The 17,932-nt window shown below is 42.3% G+C and overlaps 2 protein-coding genes across 2 annotated transcripts in view; one reads left to right on the plus strand and one right to left on the minus strand.

The window, feature by feature from the left end:
- Positions 1-4,727: 4,727 nt before the first annotated feature.
- ecrg4a (ECRG4 augurin precursor a) lies at positions 4,728-11,403 on the plus strand. Its single transcript, XM_029712106.1, has 4 exons — positions 4,728-5,146; positions 7,549-7,596; positions 7,693-7,862; positions 10,120-11,403. Exons 1-4 carry the CDS (start codon positions 5,077-5,079, stop codon positions 10,267-10,269), a joined length of 438 nt encoding a protein of 145 aa, XP_029567966.1. The 5' UTR covers positions 4,728-5,076; the 3' UTR covers positions 10,270-11,403.
- Positions 11,404-15,763: 4,360 nt separating this feature from the next.
- The window catches only part of uxs1 (UDP-glucuronate decarboxylase 1), a 94,596-nt gene continuing 92,427 nt past the window's right edge, over positions 15,764-17,932 (minus strand). Inside the window, exon 15 of the mRNA XM_029712107.1 lies at positions 15,764-16,626. Within this exon, the coding sequence (XP_029567967.1) occupies positions 16,492-16,626 (135 nt within the window). The 3' untranslated portion in view covers positions 15,764-16,491. The remainder of the gene's footprint in view (positions 16,627-17,932) is intronic.

Below are 17,932 nucleotides of genomic sequence, written 5' to 3' on the forward strand. Positions count from 1 at the left end.
ATGTAAGAATGAAATAGGTTATTTCATAGGAGAGATGAGAGCGATATGCACAGGTCTTCACATTGGATGCCTCTATTCTGGTGGAAAATGTTTTTGTGAAGGTGTGTGTGTGTGTGCGTGTGTGCGCGCGTGCATGTGTGAGTGTGTGTGTGCGCGCGTGCGTGTGTGTGTGTGTGTGCGTGCGTGCGTGTGTGTGTGTGCATGTGTGTGTGTGTGCGTGTGTGTGTGTGCGTGTGTGCGTGTGTGTGTGTGTCTGTGTGTGTGTGTGTGTGTGCGCGCGTGCGTGTGTGTGTGTGTGTGCACGTGTGTGTGTGTGCGCATGTCTAATGAGAAGAACAGAGACGGGGATGGTAAGATATTTATCAGAGAGAGAAGGAGAGGGCAATAAAATTGCATAGGTTTATGAACTAAAGCAGCAAAGCGCTTTCTTAACCTCTCTAGGGTAGGTGGGACGAAATCGTCCCACCTACGTAACAGCCAGTGGAATCCTGTGGCGCGTTATTCAAATACCTTAGAAATGCTATTACTTCAATTTCTCAAACATATGACTATTTTACACCATTTTAAAGACAAGACTCTCGTTAATCTAACCACACTGTCCGATTTCAAAAAGGCTTTACAACGAAAGCAAAACATTAGATTATGTCAGCAGAGTACCCAGCCAGAAATAATCAGACACCCATTTTTCAAGCTAGCATATAATGTCACAAAAAACAAAACCACAGCTAAATGCAGCACTAACCTTTGATGATCTTCATCAGATGACACCCCTAGGACATTATGTTATACAATACATGCATGTTTTGTTCAATCAAGTTCATATTTATATCAAAAACCAGCTTTTTACATTAGCATGTGACGTTCAGAACTAGCATACCCCCCGCAAACTTCCGGTGAATTTACTAAATTACTCACGATTAACGTTCACAAAAAACATAACAATTATTTTAAGAATTCTAGATACAGAACTCCTCTATGCACTCGCTATGTCCGATTTTAAAATAGCTTTTCGGTGAAAGCACATTTTGCAATATTCTAAGTAGATAGCCCGGCATCACAGGGCTAGCTATTTAGACACCCACCAAGTTTAGCCCTCACCAAAGTCAGATTTACTATAAGAAAAATGTTATTACCTTTGCTGTTCTTCGTCAGAATGCACTCCCAGGACTTCTACTTCAATAACAAATGTTGGTTTGGTTCAAAATAATCCATAGTTATATCCAAATAGCGGCGTTTTGTTCGTGTGTTCAAGACACTATCTGAAGGGTAAAGAAGGGTGACGCGCCCGGCGCGTTTCGTGACAAAACATTTCAAAATATTCCATTACCGTACTACGAAACATGTCAAACGGTGTTTAAAATCAATTTTTATGCAATTTTTCTCGTAAAAAAGCGATAATATTCCGACCGGGAGTCGTTGTTTTCGTTCAAAGAGAGAGAAAGTAAACATGGTGTCGGCTCGTGCAGGCGCCTCCAGTCTCATTGTCCTCAGATCGACCACTATCCAAATGCGCTAATGTTTTTCAGCCAGGGCCTGCAAAGCCACCATTCATCGTTCTGGCGCCTTCTGAAAGCCTATGGGAGCGTTAGAAAATGTCACGTCATGCCAGAGATCCCCTGTTTTGGTTAGAGATGATCAAGAAGGCCAAGAAAAAGTCAGAGAGAGCGCTTCCTGTTTGGAATCTTCTCAGGTTTTGGCCTGCCAAATGAGTTCTGTTATACTCACAGACACCATTCAAACAGTTTTAGAAACTTTATGGTGTTTTCTATCCAAATCAAACAATTATATGCATATTCTAGTTACTGGGCAGGAGTAGTAACCAGATTAAAGGTAATCACATTTTTCTTATAGTAAATCTGACTTTGGTGAGGGCTAAACTTGGTGGGTGTCTAAATAGCTAGCCCGTGATGGCTGGGCTATCTACTCAGAATATTGCAAAATGTGCTTTCACCGAAAAGCTATTTTAAAATCTTACATAGCGAGTGCATAAAGGAGTTCTGTATCTATAATTCTTAAAATAATTGTTATGCTTTTTTGTGAACGTTTATCGTGAGTAATTTAGTAAATTCACCGGAAGTGTTCGGTGGGAATGCTAGTCACATGCTAGTCACATGCTAATGTAAAAAGCTGTTTTTTGATATAAATATGAACTTGATTGAACAAAACATGCATGTATTGTATATATCACTGATGTCGTTCTTGCTGCGGCCTAAAGACAACAAAGTCAAGGTATTGGAGTGGCCATCACAAAGCCCTGACATCAATCCTATGGAAAATTTGTGGGCAGAACTGAAAAAGCGTGTGCGAGCAAGGAGGCCTACAAAACTGACTCAGTTACACCAGCTCTGTCAGGAGGAATGGGACAAAATTCACCCAACTTACTGTGGGAAGCTTGTGGAAGGCTACCCGAAACCATTGACCCAAGTTAAACAATTTAAAGGCAATGCTACCAAATACTAATTGAGTGTATGTAAACTTCTGACCCACTGGGAATGTGATGAAAGAAATAAAAGCTGAAATAAATCATTCTCTCTACTATTATTCTGGCATTTCACATTCTTCAAATAAAGTGGTGATCCTAACTGACCTAAGACAGATCCTAACTGACTATTATTAGGATTAACTGTCAGGAATTGTGAAAAACTTCAACTGTACCTGATAACGGATAAGTAATCAGGAATGAATGAAGTCCAGGTGTGACTGATGATGAGCCGCAGGTGTGCGTATAGATGGGTTGCCAGGACCGGTGCTTCGTAGACCGGTGACATTGAGCGCCAGGGAGCGGGAGTAGACGTGAAGCTGGTGTTGATGTTTAGGCCAAGGTAGGTATAATTATTTGTGTGCTCTAGGGCATCGGTGTCTAGATATCATTTGTATTTGTTGTCCTGGCAACTGGACCTTTTTTGGAACACCATTATTTTTGTCTGACTGAGATTTACTGTCAGGGCCCAGGTCTGGCAGAATCTGAAAGAAAGATCTAGGTGCTGCTGTAGGCCCTCCTTGGTTGTTGACAGAAGCACCAGATCATCTGCAAACAGTAGACATTTGATTTCAGTCTAGTAGGGTGAGGCCGGGTGCTGCAGAATGTTCTAGTGCCCTCGCCAAATCATTGATATAAATGTTGAATAGGGTGGGGTTCAAGATGCATTCCTGTAGAACCCCACACCCCTTCGGGAAGAAATCTGTGTTTATTGCCAATTCTGATTGCACACGTATTGTTTGTTTAGATTTCATAATATCGTAGGTTTTCTCCCCAACACCGCTTTCCATCAGTTTATACAGCTGGCCCTCTACAAAATTGAGTCAAATACTTTTTTGAAATCAATAAAGCATGAGAAGACTTTGCTTTGGTTTTGGTTTCTTTGTCAATTAGAGTCTGCAAGGTGAATACGTGGTCTGTTGTACGGAATTTTAGTAAGAAGACAATTTGACATTTGCTCAGAACATTGTTTTCACTGAGGAAATGTTGGAGTCTGCTGTTGATGATACTGTAGAGGATTTTGCCGAGGTTACATTTGACACAGATCCTGCGGTAATTATTGGGGTCAAATTTTTCTCGACTTTTCTGGATTGGGGTGATCAGACCTTGGTTCCAAATATTGAGCAAGATGCCAGAGCTGAGGATAATATTCAAGAGTTTGAGTATATCCAAGTTGAATTTGTGGTCTGTATATTTTTTTCATTTAATTTAGAAAACCATCAACACCACAGGGCTTTTTGGGTTGGACAGTTTGAATTTTGTCCTGTTGTTCATTCAATGTAATTGGAGAATCCAATGGTTTCTGGTAGTCTTTAATAGCTGATTCTAAGATGTGTTATGGATCATGTACACTACCGGTCAAAAGTTTTTGAACACCTACTCATTCAAGGGTTTTTCTTTATTTTTTACTATTTTCTACATTGTAGAATAATAGTGAAGACATCAAAACTATAAAATAACACATATGGAATCATGTAGTAACCAAAAAAGTGTTAAACAAATCAAAATATATTTTCTATTTGAGATTCTTCAAATAGCCACCATTTGCCTTGATGACAGCTTTGCACACTCTATCATGTATATGCTTTTGCTCTTGTCCGAAAAGGTTGGAGAAGTGATTTATCCTTAGATCTCCATTTTGCATAGCTAGTTCTTTGTGCTGTTATTCTCTCTCTCTACCTCTCTCTCTCTCTACCTCTCTCTCTACCTCTCTCTCTCTACCTCTCTCTCTCTCTCTCTACCTCTCTCTCTCTACCTCTCTCTCTCTCTCTCTACCTCTCTCTCTCTCTCTACCTCTCTCTCTCTCTCTCTACCTCTCTCTCTCTACCTCTCTCTCTTTCTCTCTACCTCTCTCTCTCTCTCTCTACATCTCTCTCTCTACCTCTCTCTCTCTACCTCTCTCTCTCTCTCTCTCTCTCTCCTCTCTCTCTCTACCTCTCTACCTCTCTCTCTCTACCTCTCTCTCTCTCTCTACCTCTCTCTCTCTCTCTCTCTCTCTCTCTCTCTCTCTCTACCTCTCTCTCTCTACCTCTCTCTCTCTCTACCTCTCTCTCTCTACCTCTCTCTCTCTCTACCTCCTCTCTCTCTCTCTCTCTCTCTCTCTCTCTCTCTCTCTCTCTCTCTCTCTCTCTCTCTCTCTCTCTCTCTACACTGGGTTCCCTTACTCATTCCACCACTACAGCATCCATTTTGACACTTTCTCAGCAAAGTTAATTCAGTCGACTTAACTGGGTGGTAATAATTCAGAGGTGTATCGTTGGCTCAAGTTTGCAAGTTCACCTTTGGTATACACTGTATAGGGAGGACAGCAGCTATACGGTTAAAATTCCTCTCTCTTCCTCTTTCACTGCTGCTGCTGTACTTACTGGATGGAAAAGAACCCCAGGCACACATGAACATTCCATTAGAAGAAAAAACACTACTTCAATCAGGCCTGTTTCTGTGGGTTGGATTTGGGGATAAACGACATTAAGCCACTACGGGCCAGTTTCCGAACGGAACGTTTGGCTCGCGGCCCCAACTGCGCCCCTGTATCTGTGTGTTTGTGGTGTGTGTTTCCATTAGACGGGTCAGAACGCGAGAGCGAAGGGGACAACATGGCTTCTCAGCGGCTGTATCTGAGGTTGGTAGGGCTCACCGCTCTGCTCACATTGCTAGCTCTCGCAGGTGAGGTAACTCTCGCTTTCTCTTCCTGTCTACCTCTCTCTCTAGCTCCTTTCTTTCAATGATCTCTCTGTCTCCATCTCCTCCCATCTATCACTCTGTCCCCCCATACCTCCTACTATGCTAGATAATTTGATTTCACTCATATGGAACCAAACTTAGATTAACAAAGCTTCTGAAGTAACATCTGATACACTGAAGTGTTAATTGATATAGTTATTTAAGAACGTCAAGTTTGAAGGTATGTTTTATGAAGTTTTATTGGGTATTTGAATTATCTAAGGGGAGTGCTGAGTTATTTTTGCATAATGCATGAATGCGTAACACATTTCTTTCTCTTGCGTGGTTGTGGAATCTAGCTTCAAATATATAGTTATTCATGTTACTATACTAGAACTCGTTTACATGATAAAACATGGTATTGTTAAATCTCATGGCTCCTGGGGGGGGGGGGGGGGCAGGCAAAGGGCAACATTCTGGTTTCAGTCACTGATAGTGTAGAACAGAGTAGGGAGGAGTGAGGAATTCATCCCTCAGGTCAGATGAAGTGAGAAGGAACAGTCCTGTGACACACATATAGGAGGCGGGGCCATGACTACACCAATAAGAGGAACCAATTCATTTCCTGACTTAGCAGCAGAGATGGATTGGCTGTCTAGATGTGCAAGGAGTTGACTCCTCCTAGTAGGAGGGTATAAATATAGGTGCTTGTGTAAACATTTCTTTGTCTTTGCAGCTGTTTGACCCAGTGGGGAATAAACTTTCCTGCTGAAAGGTGAATTTGTCTCCCAGTGTCTGTTGGAAAGCAGACTGAACCAGGTCTTCCTCTAGGATTTTGCCTGTGCTTGGCTCTATTCCATTTATTTTTTAACTTAAACAAACTCCCTAGTCCTTGCCGATGAGGAGCATACCCATAACATGATGCAGCCACCACCATGCTTGAACATATGAAGAGTGGTACTCAGTAATGTGCTGTATTGGATTTGCCCAAAACATAAAAAGGATAAAAATTGAAATTCTTTGCAGTATTACTTCAGTGCCTTGCTGCAAACAGGATGCATGTTTTTGAATATTTTTATTCTGTACAGACTTCCTTCTTTTCACTCTGTCATTTAGGTTAGTATTGTGGAGTAACTACAATGTTGATCCATCCTCAGTTTTCTCCCATCACAGCCATAAACTCTGTAACTGTTTTAAAGTCAACATTGGCCTCATGGTGAAATCCCTGAGCAGTTTCCTTCCTCTCCAGCAACTGAGTTAGGAAGGACACCTGTATTTTTTGTTGTGACTGGGTGTATTGATACACCATCCAAAGCATTATTTAATAACTTCACCATGCTTGAAATGATATTCAGTATCTGCTTTTTTTGTTATCTACCAATAGGTGCCCTTCTTTGTGAGGTATTGAAAACCTCCCTGGTCTTCATTCACAGCTCGACTGAGGGACCTTATAGATAATTATATGTGTGGGGTACTGAGATGGGATAGTCATTTAAAAATCATGTTAACCACAATTATTGCACACAGAGTAAATCCATGCAACTTATGTGACTTGTTAAGCACATTTTTACTCCTGACTGTATTTAGGCTTGCCATAACAAAGAGGTTGAATACTTATTGACTCAAGACAGTTCAGCTTTACATTTTGTATTCATTTCTAAAAATTTCTAAAAACGAAATTCCACTTTGGCGTTGTGGGGCATTGTGTGTAGATCAGTGGAACATAATCTAAATGTAATCAATTTTAAATTCAGGCTGTAACACAACAAAATATGGAAAAAGTTAGTGTGTGAATACTTTATATTCTAAAACAGGAGACAAGCGACAATGGACTTAATGTGTCACTGAAAACTAGCTGGCCATGGAAATTCCATGAATCCCTTTCACCTCAAAAGGCTTTTCTAGCTGTCTCTTTACCACCATTTTAATGAGCGAGAAGGGTTGCCTAGACAGGGAAGAAGACAGAAAGAAGGGAAAGAGGGAGAGCGAGGTAGGGAAAGAAAGCAGACCAGGCAGATCTCTCAGTGGAAAGTCTCATTCATCATTCATGTAAATGTGAGGCAGCAAATAGCAAACACCACTCCTCCTCTCTAGACAGACTGCTACTGTAGGTGGATAAAAAAAAGTTTAGTGGGGAAATTGCTAATTTGCAACTTAGACTCCTGCAAACCATTTCCTATAAACCTCATCCATGTGCTCCACTTCTGGCTGTTTGTGTGTGTGTGCGCGTGTGTGTGTGTGCTAAGCCTCTACTGAATGAGCTGGGATTTATCACACCACAATCTAACTTTATAATCACAATGGACTTACACTACAGTAGTCTCCTCTCCCTTGCTAAAGGGATTCTAGGCTCTACATTAACCCACATTAACCCCACTAAGTGTCCTATTGACTCTCTTTATTAGATGTTTCCAGTGAGAGCAGCCTTCACAAGATTCTGAAGAAAAGAGATGGTAATATTGACAGATAGCTTTTACATACACACATTAAACACTGCACCTACTTTACATTCTACTGCCATTACAAGTCTCCTCTCTGCCTCCCCCCAGTGCTGGGTGACGGTAGCGCTTCCTCTAAGTACAGGGTGGCTGTTGCTCCCGCCAAGGCCAAAGAGTTCCTGGCCAAGCTACGGCGGCCCAAGAGGAACATCTGGGACCGCAGCAGGCCAGATGTGCAGCAGTGGATCATGCAGTTCATGTACATGGGCTTCGACGAGACGGTGAGCGGGCCAAGAGGGTTGAATAGTAAATAATAATAATCATTTGGCAGGTGCTTATATTTGACGTATTTCACACATGTACAAGTGTGTACTTGTGTGAAATGGGAACGTGTTTTTTTTTTTTTGCATATTCCAACTCCCCCTGAAACAGTGAAGAGAGGGGTCACGGAATAGGGTAGGGCCTTGAGTTTAATCTGACGCTGTGACCTAACCCTACTATGGGCTATTATTATAGTATTGCACATGTTATATGATTAGGTCACAAGGTTGTAAAAACTCCTGGCCCCAGATATTTGATAGGGTAAACAGTACTACGATCTGTAGAAGTATAGGCCTATGAGAACACACTAGTAGCCATCCACAGCTACAGGGAAAACAGCCATTATACAAAGCACTAAGATCTAAAGCATCTATGTGAGAAAAACTCATATTTTGGCAAAATGCCAGTGTACTAAGTCAAATCAAATCTATTAATCTCATACAGTTTACCGCTGGTAATAAAGGTCCAGCGAAATGCCTATGTGCTATAGCTCCCTCAACAATGCAGTACACTAATCAATAATAAGTAGCAGAAGAGGTGGCATAGTAATAATGGACTGTACGTACACACACACAGTCAACAGTGCTGTTCAATTGTATTCTATTGATTCTACCACTGTGTGTGTGTGTGTGTGTGTGTGTGTGTGTGTGTGTGTGTGTGTGTGTGTGTGTGTGTGTGTGTGTGTGTGTGTGTGTGTGTGTGTGTGTGTGTGTGTGTGTGTGTGTGTGTGTGTGTGTGTGTGTGTGTGTGTGTGTGTGTGTGAGAAAGAGCAAGAGGGTTGGATGTGTGGTTAGTCAGTGCAAATCATTTCAAGGTCCAGGTAGTCTCTAAGGTGCACATTGTCTCTAAGGTACAGGTCTGTGCAGTAAAGCCATACTGCACAGCCATGGGGGCAAGGGCATATGCTATGTAGGTTGAATAATGAACGACCTGTGCAATGGAACACTTTCAACAACTAGGCAATACTGCAAACACAAACTACATAGCTATGTCACATGAGATGACGCTGGAGAGACGAAGCAGGTACGGGGAGTAAAACATTTAATATAGAACGGACATGGAACGAGACAGGAACAGTGTCAGCAAACTAATACTAAAGACAGAAACAATACAATGCAGCAGCGGGGAACAGAGCTGGGAACTGACAAATATAGGGGAGGAAATAAACAGGTGATAAGTGAGTCCAGGTGAGTCCAATAACGCTGATGCGAGTGACGAGGGAGGGCAGGAGTGCGTGATGGATGGCAGGAGTGCGTGATGGATGGCAGGAGTGCATGATGCAGGGCAACCTGGTGCCCTCAAGCGCCTGGGGGAGGGAAGAGCGGGAGCAGACGTGACAAGCTATACAAAACATAAAAACGGTGGGTGGGACGGATAATGCCCAGGCTAATTTGTTGTCGTTATCAGACTAGATAAAAGCAGATGGATGTTTCTGTCACAGCAGGACCTAGAGACTCTGACACACCTTGAATACACACACGCACACACTTCAAGCTTTTTTTCCTCTCTAGCTATGTTTCTTCCAGATCAATGATTCCAATGGAGATCTTTAGAAACACCAGGACCAGGGAGAAAATCTTTGGCAAACACAAGTCAGAAATAATGTCAGAGTGTGGGAGACGAAACAGAGAGACAGACCGAGAGAGCGAGGTATTGAGACGTAGAGGTTATGAATAAAGTAAAGGAAGGAGAAAGTTGTGTTTGCTCCTCAGTTTTGTAGACAGTTGACAGCTCCTGTAGGTCAATCAGTAGGATCGCTTTAATGACTTCCTAGGTATGTGTCATTTCCTGTTGCCTGAACCTGCCTCTCTTGCTGTTGGATCCAACAGCCTCTGCATTTTAAACCATGTTGGTCTATACTCTATGCATACCAGCTGTCCTGTTCAAGTCATCTCCAAAACATCTGCTGACTAGCAAATCAACCCCATAGCCCCTTACCCCCTAGCTCCTAAAACCTTACCCCTTACCCCCTAGCTCCTACCCCCTTACCCCCTAGCTCCTACTCCCTTACCCCCTAGCTCCTCTCCTTTACCTGCTAAGCAATCCAGTAGATCTGAAAGGATCTGATGGGTATGAGCAACAAGTTGATTGCATAACCCTGCTCTCTAATGAGCGGAGTGGAAATGTTACAATATTTCTTGCACATTTCCAATGTTTCAGATCTTTTGAGTTGGGCTAAAGTTGAGAGGTTGTGGTCATGTTTTTTTCCCTCCCCAGAGACTGGAAACGGACCTGTCCTACTGGATGGACCACGCACGGTCCAGCGATCAGGGTCGCCAGCACCATTATGACGAGAACTCTCCCATTGGACCCAGAGACAGAGGGGCACACCGTCACGGAGCCAACGTCAACTACGACTACTACTAACTCCACATGCTGTGTCACTCCCTCTCTCAAAACGTAAGACTAACCTTTCTCTTCCTTCGCTGCCCCCTCTCTATTTCTCCCTCATATAGTGTGCAAGTTGCTTTCTTTCTTTGTATACAGTTCACTTTCCGTTAATCAACACCTCGACAAACATTTTTGGGTGTGGATCAGCTTATGCTTTTCACTCGTTTCTAACCCATACCTTAGGGCCGAGATATCCTGTGGCGTGCCACAGGGTTGGATAATGGGACCTTTGTTATTCCTAATCTATATCAATGACCTTGCTGCTGTGTTTTCTACCCTACTTCCCATTCTCTTTGCTGAGGATACCAATTAGATTTTATCACACAATAATTTTGATTCACTAATTAACGAAGCCAATGGACACATTTTCTGAATGGTTCCAGATAAACAAATAATTTTTAAATGTAACAAAAATCTAACTTTATTTTATTCACTAGTAAGAATAAGAAATATGGTTAAAAAAAGAGCCAGAATCTCAAATGGTGGGAATGAAATGGAACAAGTCACATCAACTAGATTCCTCTGAGTTATAATTGATGAACAGTTGTCCTGGAAAGATCCTATTCAGTTAGATCCACTAGATTCCTCTGAGTTATAACTGATGAACAGTTGTCCTGGAAAGATCCTATTCAGTTAGATCCACTAGATTCCTCTGAGTTATAACTGATGAACAGTTGTCCTGGAAAGATCCTATTCAGTTAGATCCACTAGATTCCTCTGAGTTATAACTGATGAACAGTTGTCCTGGAAAGATCCTATTCAGTTAGATCCACTAGATTCCTCTGAGTTATAACTGATGAACAGTTAACCTGGAAAGATCATATTCAGTTTGTCTGCAGCAAAGTGATGAAATCTGTTGGTATCATCAGAAAGATTAGTGGTTTGGTTCATCAGGCTTGCTTCCTAACTCTATACTATAGCTTAATTTACCATATCTCATTTACTGTAATATTGTCTGGGCCAGCACATATGCCTCCTATCCACACAAATTACTCATCATACAAAATACATTTGCAAGACTAGCTTCCTCCTCTAATTACCTGGCTCCATCTGCACCTTTGTTTAAGAAACTCAAGAACTTGTCTATTTACAACATTAACGTACGCAAAACATGCACTTTCAATCAAATTCAATCAAATGTATTTATAAAGCCCTTTTTATATCAGCCGATGTCACAAAGTGCTATACAGAAACTCAGCCTAAAACCCCAAACAGCAAGCAATGCAAATGTAGAAGCATGGTGGCTAGGAAAAACTCCCTAGAAAGGCAGGAGCCTAGGAAGAAACAGAGAGGAAACAGGCTCTGAGGGGGGGCCAGTCCTCTTCTGGCTGTGCCGGGTGGAGATTATAACAGTACATGGCCAAGATGTTCAAACATTCTAACAGGGTCAAATACTAATAATCACAGTGGTTGTAGAGGGTGCAACAGGTCAGCACCTCAGGAGTAAATGTCAGTTGGCTTTTCATAGCTGAGCATTCAGAATTAGAGACAGCAGGTCTGGGACAAGGGAGCATGTCCAGTGAACAGGTCAGGGTTCCATAGCCGCAGGCAGAACAGTTGAAACTGGAGCAGCAGCACGACCAGGTGGACTGGGGGCAGCAAGGAGTCATCAGGCCAGGTAGTCCTGAGGCATGGTCCCAGGGCTCAAGTCTTCCGAGAGGGAGAATTACAGGGAGCATACTTAAATTCACACAGGACATCGGATAATAAATACTCCAGACATATCAGACTGATCATAGCCCCCCGACACAAACTATTGCAGCATAAATACTGGAGGCTGGTACAGGAGCGGTTGGGAGACACTGTGGCCCCATCCGACGATACCCTCGGACAGGGCCAACCAGGCATGATATAACCCCACCCACTTTGCCAAAGCACAGCCCCCACAACACTAGAGGGATATCTTCAAACCACCAACTCACTACCCTGAGACAAGGCTGAGTATAGCCCACGAAGATCTCCCCCACGGCACAAACCCGAGGAGGGCACCAAACCCAGACAGGAAGATCACGTCAGTGACTCAACCCACTCAAGAGACGCACCCCTCCTAGGGACGGGATGGAAGAGCACCAGTAAGCCAGGGACTTAGCCCCCGTAATAGGGTTAGAGGCAGAGAATCCTGGTGGAGATTAGGGCACCGGCCAGGCAGAGACAGCAAGGGCGGTTCATTGCTCCAGTGCCTTTTCGTTCACCTTCACACCCCTGGGCCAGACAACACTCAGGCTAGCACTGGAGTAATATGATACATTTTTTTGGTTCTAGTCAAGATTCTAGCAGCCGTGTTTAGCACTAACTGAAGTGTATTTAGTGCTTTATCCGTGTATCTGGAAAGTAGAGCATTGCAGTAGTCTAATCTAGAAGTGATAAAAGCATGGATTAACTTTTCTGCATCATTTTTTGACAGAAAGTTTCTAATTTTTGCAATGTTACGTTGATGGAAAAAAATTGTCCTTGAAATAGTCTTGATATGTTTGTCAAAAGAGAGATCAGGGTCCAGAGTAACGCCAAGGTCCTTCACGGTTTTATTTGAGACAACTGTACAACCATCAATATTAATTGTCAAATCCAACAGAAGATCTCTTTGTTTATTGGGACCTAGAACTAGCATCTCTGTTTTGTCCGAGTTTAAAAGTAAAACATTTGCCGCCATCCACTTCCTTATGTCTGAAACACAGGCTTCCAGGGAGGGCAATTTTGGGGCTTCACTATGTTTAATCGAAATGCACAGTTGTGTATCGTCCGCATAGCAGTGAAAGTTAACGTTATGTTTCCGAATGACATCACCAAGAAGTAAAATATATTGTGAAAACAATAGTGGTCCTAAATCGGAACTTTGAGGAACACCAGAACTTACAGTTGATTTGTCAGAGGACAAACCATCCACAGAGACAAACTGATATCTTTCCGACAGTTAAGATCTAAACCAGGCCAGAACTTGTCCGTGTAGACCAATTTGAGTTTCCAATCTCTCCAAAAGAATGTCATGATCAATGGTGTCAAAAGCAGCACTAAGGTCTAGGAGCACGAGGACAGATGCAGAGCCTTGGTCTGACGCCATTAAAAGGTAATTTACCACCTTCATGAGTGCAGTCTCAGTGCTATGATGGGGTCTAAAACCAGACTGAAGCATTTCGTATACATTGTGCCTTCAGGAAGGCAGTGAATTGCAGCTTTTTCTAACATTTTTGAGAGGAATACCGCTCGCACAGTTTATCTAAACCCTTCAATGGATTCTTCCAGGTTAATTACTGAAATCCATCTATAGTCAGGTCCATAAGTATTTGCATCATTTTGGCTCTGTACGCCACCACAATGGATTTGAAAGGAAACAGTCAAGATGTGCTTTAAGTGTAGACTTTCATCGGTAATTTAAAGGTTTTGTCAAAATGATTGTATGAACTGTGTAGTTTGTCAATTTTTTTCATACATAGCCCCCAATTTTATGGACTCAAAAGTAATTGAACATATTAGCATAATCATAAAATAAATTGTGAGTTTTAATACTTGGTTCCAAATCCTTTGCAGTCAATGACTGCCTGAAGTCTGGAACCCATAGACATCACCAGATGCTGGGGTTCTTCCCTGGTGATGCTCTGCTAGGCCTTTACTGCAGCAAGTGAAATGCATGCTCAATTGGATTCAGGTCAGGTGATTGACTTGGCCATTGCAGAACATTCCACTTCTTTGCCTTGAAAAAGTATTGGGTTGCTTTTGCAGTATGCTTCGGGTCATTGTCCATCTGCACTGTGAACCTTCCAATGAGTTTTGAAGCATTTGGCTGAATCTGAACAGATATCCCTAAACACTTCAGAATTCATCCTGCAACTTTTGTCAACAGTCACATCATCAATAAATACAAGGGAACAAGTTCCATTGGCAGCCATACATGCCCATGCAATAACACTACCTCCACCATGCTTCACAGATGTGGTATGCTTTGGATCATGAGCAGTTCCTTCCCTTCTCCACACTCTTCCCATCATTCTGCTACAAGTTGATCTTTGTCTAATCTGTCCATAGGACGTTGTTCCAGAACTGTACAGGGGTTTCAGATGTTTTTTTGGCTAACTCTAATCTGCTCTTCCTGTTTTTGAGGCTTACATCTTGTGGTAAACCCTCTGTATTTACTCTGGTGAAGTCTTCTCTTGATTGTTGGCACAGATACACCTACCTCCTGGAGGGTGTTCTTGATCTGGCCAACTGTTGTGAAGGGGTTTTTCTTCACCAGGGAAATAATTATTTTGTCATCTACCACAGTTGTTTTCTGTGGTCTTCTGGGCCTTTTGGTGTTCCTGAGCTCACTAGTGCGTTCTTTCTTTTTAAGAATGTACCAAATAGTTGATTTGGCCACACCTCATGTTTTTGCTATCTCGCTGTTGTTTTTTATTTTTATTTTTCAGCCTAATGATGACTTGCTTCACTGGCAGTGACAGCTCTTTGTACTTCATATTGAGGGTTAACAGCAACAGATTCCAAATGCACACTTGAAATCAAATCTAGACCTTTTGTCTGCTTACTTGTAAATGAACTAACGAGGGAATAGCACACACCTGGCCATGAAACAGCTGAGCAGCCAATTGTCCAATTACTTTCGGTCCCTTTAAAAGGGGGGCACATATGTGCAGTGCTGTAATTCCTACTGTTCATCCCCCTCAAATTTAAGCTGAAAGTCTGCACTTTCAGCTCATATTCATTATTTAATTTCAACTCCAATATGTTGTGGTAGACAGCTAAAATAATAACTTGGTCAATGTCCAAATATTTATGGACCTGACTGTATATAACACAAGACACTGTGATAACCTTTACCCCCTCCACTGCCACACCTCACATAGTCAATTCTCTGTCAGATATAGAGGTACCATACTCTGAAACTTATATTTTTAAATTGCCATAACATTATCTCTCAATAACTTCAAGTGAAGACTGGGGGTCAGGCTGATGAACCAAACTACACAGTAATCTCCATATAGCCTAAGTATCACACTGACACACATTTAAACAAAACACTTTTTTTTTTGCGTGGTTACTGCTCAATTCATTTATAAATTTATAATTAGTAGGTTTTATTATGTTTTAACAAACCATTTTTATATTTATGTATTGTAAAATAAAATGTGGGGGGTGTGGTTTTCAAATAAACCCCTGGGCTTCCAACAACACCTGCATACTGTTTATATTTGTATTGTTCTCCATCACATGTTTATTTGGTGCAAATAAATTCACCTAAACTGTCTCCTCTCTCACACTTCTCCCCAGCCTAATCCTGCTCCAGATCTGGCTTTTCTCTTCCTATCTCTTTACACCTGCTGTTTGTATTGTTTGTCTAGGATCTCTAGAGGATCAGTATAAATAAAGACTGACTCATTGCTCAGCCTCACATTATTGACTAACCTCCCCACCTCCAGATTGGAGCAACTACCAGAATAGTAACACCAAGGTTTTAGAAGTGACACACGCACACATGGGAGACATTTATTGGAAATATTTTATTAAAATAGCATTTTCACCTAAAATTAATTATATAAGATTTCTGGATTTCCGATTTGACAGTAGAGCTTTCAAAGGTTATCCCAAAAAGTTACTCAGAACCAAAAGACACACACACACACACACAGTGACACAGAAACACACTCGAGTGGCGTGTGTGTGTCCAGGCTTACAGCTCACTGCACAGCACCAGAGCAAGTGTAGAAGGGGGTGGGGCCTAGCACACCCATCTGAGGCTTTGAACAAACCAACTCACTCTCCTTCACCCCTCCTCGCTTCTCCTCTCCTCCAATGTTGCAATGGTTGGAATACAAAGCAGTCTTACGTAAGAGCCAGGAATCAATGCAGGTAATAAAATAGATCACGTCAACCGAACAAAACAAATGACACAAACTGCACAGTGTAAACAACGCAACAAAACACTTCTCTCAAGCCTGATCTTAAATAACAGCCTGTATTGACAAAACCCAGAGTGCAAGACTGGGTTCCGATCGTTGTCAGTTTTTTAATTATCTGTTTGTGATTCTATTCTTGCTTTCAGGCACGTTTGTGTCTGAAAAGCAACGCCTCGCGGGAGTGTAAAAACCACAGCAGACACAGGAACATTTCTTCTTCTTCGCGCCGAACTCAAGAGAGTTCTCTGAGGGTCCTGGGTCCTCCGGTGTCCCAGCAGCCTTTGGGGATGGTGTGACCCTTGACCCCTTGAGCTCAGTTGTGTTGTCTTGGTCGTCCTTTCTTCTGGCGGGCTGCCTTGGGCTTGGGGATGTACTGGTTGTTGGCCTGGTGCTCCAGCTCCCGGCTGAAGTACTGGATGGTCTTGTTCAGGCCCTCCTCTAACGGCACCTGGTAACGCAACAACACACACGTCTTACAGAACATCATTGTATGTGTAGTAGACGTATGATTAAATGCATTGAGAGTGTGTGTCTGTCTAGCCGCATGTGTGTATTTGGCTAAGGTGTATGTAAACTTCCGACTTTATATATATTGGAAGTTTACATACACCTTAGCCAAATACATTTAAACTCAGTTTTTCACAATTCCTGACATTTAATCCTAGTAAAAATTCCCGTCTTAGGTCAGTTAGGATCACCACTTTATTTTAAGAATGTGAAATGTCAGAATAATAGTAGAGAGATTTATTTCTTTCATCACATTCCCAGTGGGTCAGAAGTTTGCATACACTCAATTAGTATTTGGTAGCATTGCCGTTTAATTGTTTAAATTGGGTCAAACATTTCGGGTAGCCTTCCACAAGCTTCCCACAATAAGTTTGGTGCATTTTGGCCCATTCTTCCTGACAGAGCTGGTGTAACTAAGTCAGGTTTGTAGGCCTCCTTGCTCGCACACGCTTTTTCAGTTCTGCCCACAAATGTTCTATGGGATTGAGGTCAGGGCTTTGTGATGGCCACTCCAATACCTTGACTTTGTTGTCCTTAAGCCATTTTGTCACAACTTAGGAAGTATGCTTGGGATCATTGTCCATTTGGAAGACCCATTTGCGACCAAGCTTTAACTTCCTGACTGATGTCTTGATGTTGCTTCAATATATCAACATAATTTCCCCCCTCATGATGGCATCTATTTTGTGAAGTGCACCAGTCCCTCCTGCAGCAAAGCACCCCCACAACATGATGCTGCCACCCCCGTTCTTCACGGTTGGGATGGTGTTCTTCGACTTGCAAGCCTCCCCCTTTTTCCTCCAAACATAACGATGATCATTATGGCCAAACAGTTCTATTTTTGTTACATCAGACTAGAGGACATTTCTCCAAAAAGTACGATCTTTGTCCCCATGTGCAGTTGCAAACTGCAGTCTGGCTTTTTTATGATGGTTTTGGAGCAGTGGCTTCTTCCTTGCTGAGCGGCCTTTCAGGTTATGTCGGTACAGGACTCGTTTTACTGTGGATATAGATACTTTTGTACCGGCTTCCTCCAGCATCTTCACAAGGTCCTTTGCTGTTGTTCTGCGATTGATTTGCACTTTTCGCACCAAAGTAAGTTCATCTCTAGGAGACAGAATGCTTCTCCTTCCTGAGTGGTATGACGGCTGCGTGGTCCCATGGTGTTTATACTTGCGTACTATTGTTTGTACAGATGAATGTGGTTCCTTCAGGCGTTTGGAAATTGTTCCCAAGGATGAACCAGA

The sequence above is a fragment of the Salmo trutta genome, chromosome 24, assembly GCF_901001165.1.
Source record: "Salmo trutta chromosome 24, fSalTru1.1, whole genome shotgun sequence".
NCBI classification, from domain to species: Eukaryota; Metazoa; Chordata; class Actinopteri; order Salmoniformes; family Salmonidae; genus Salmo; species Salmo trutta.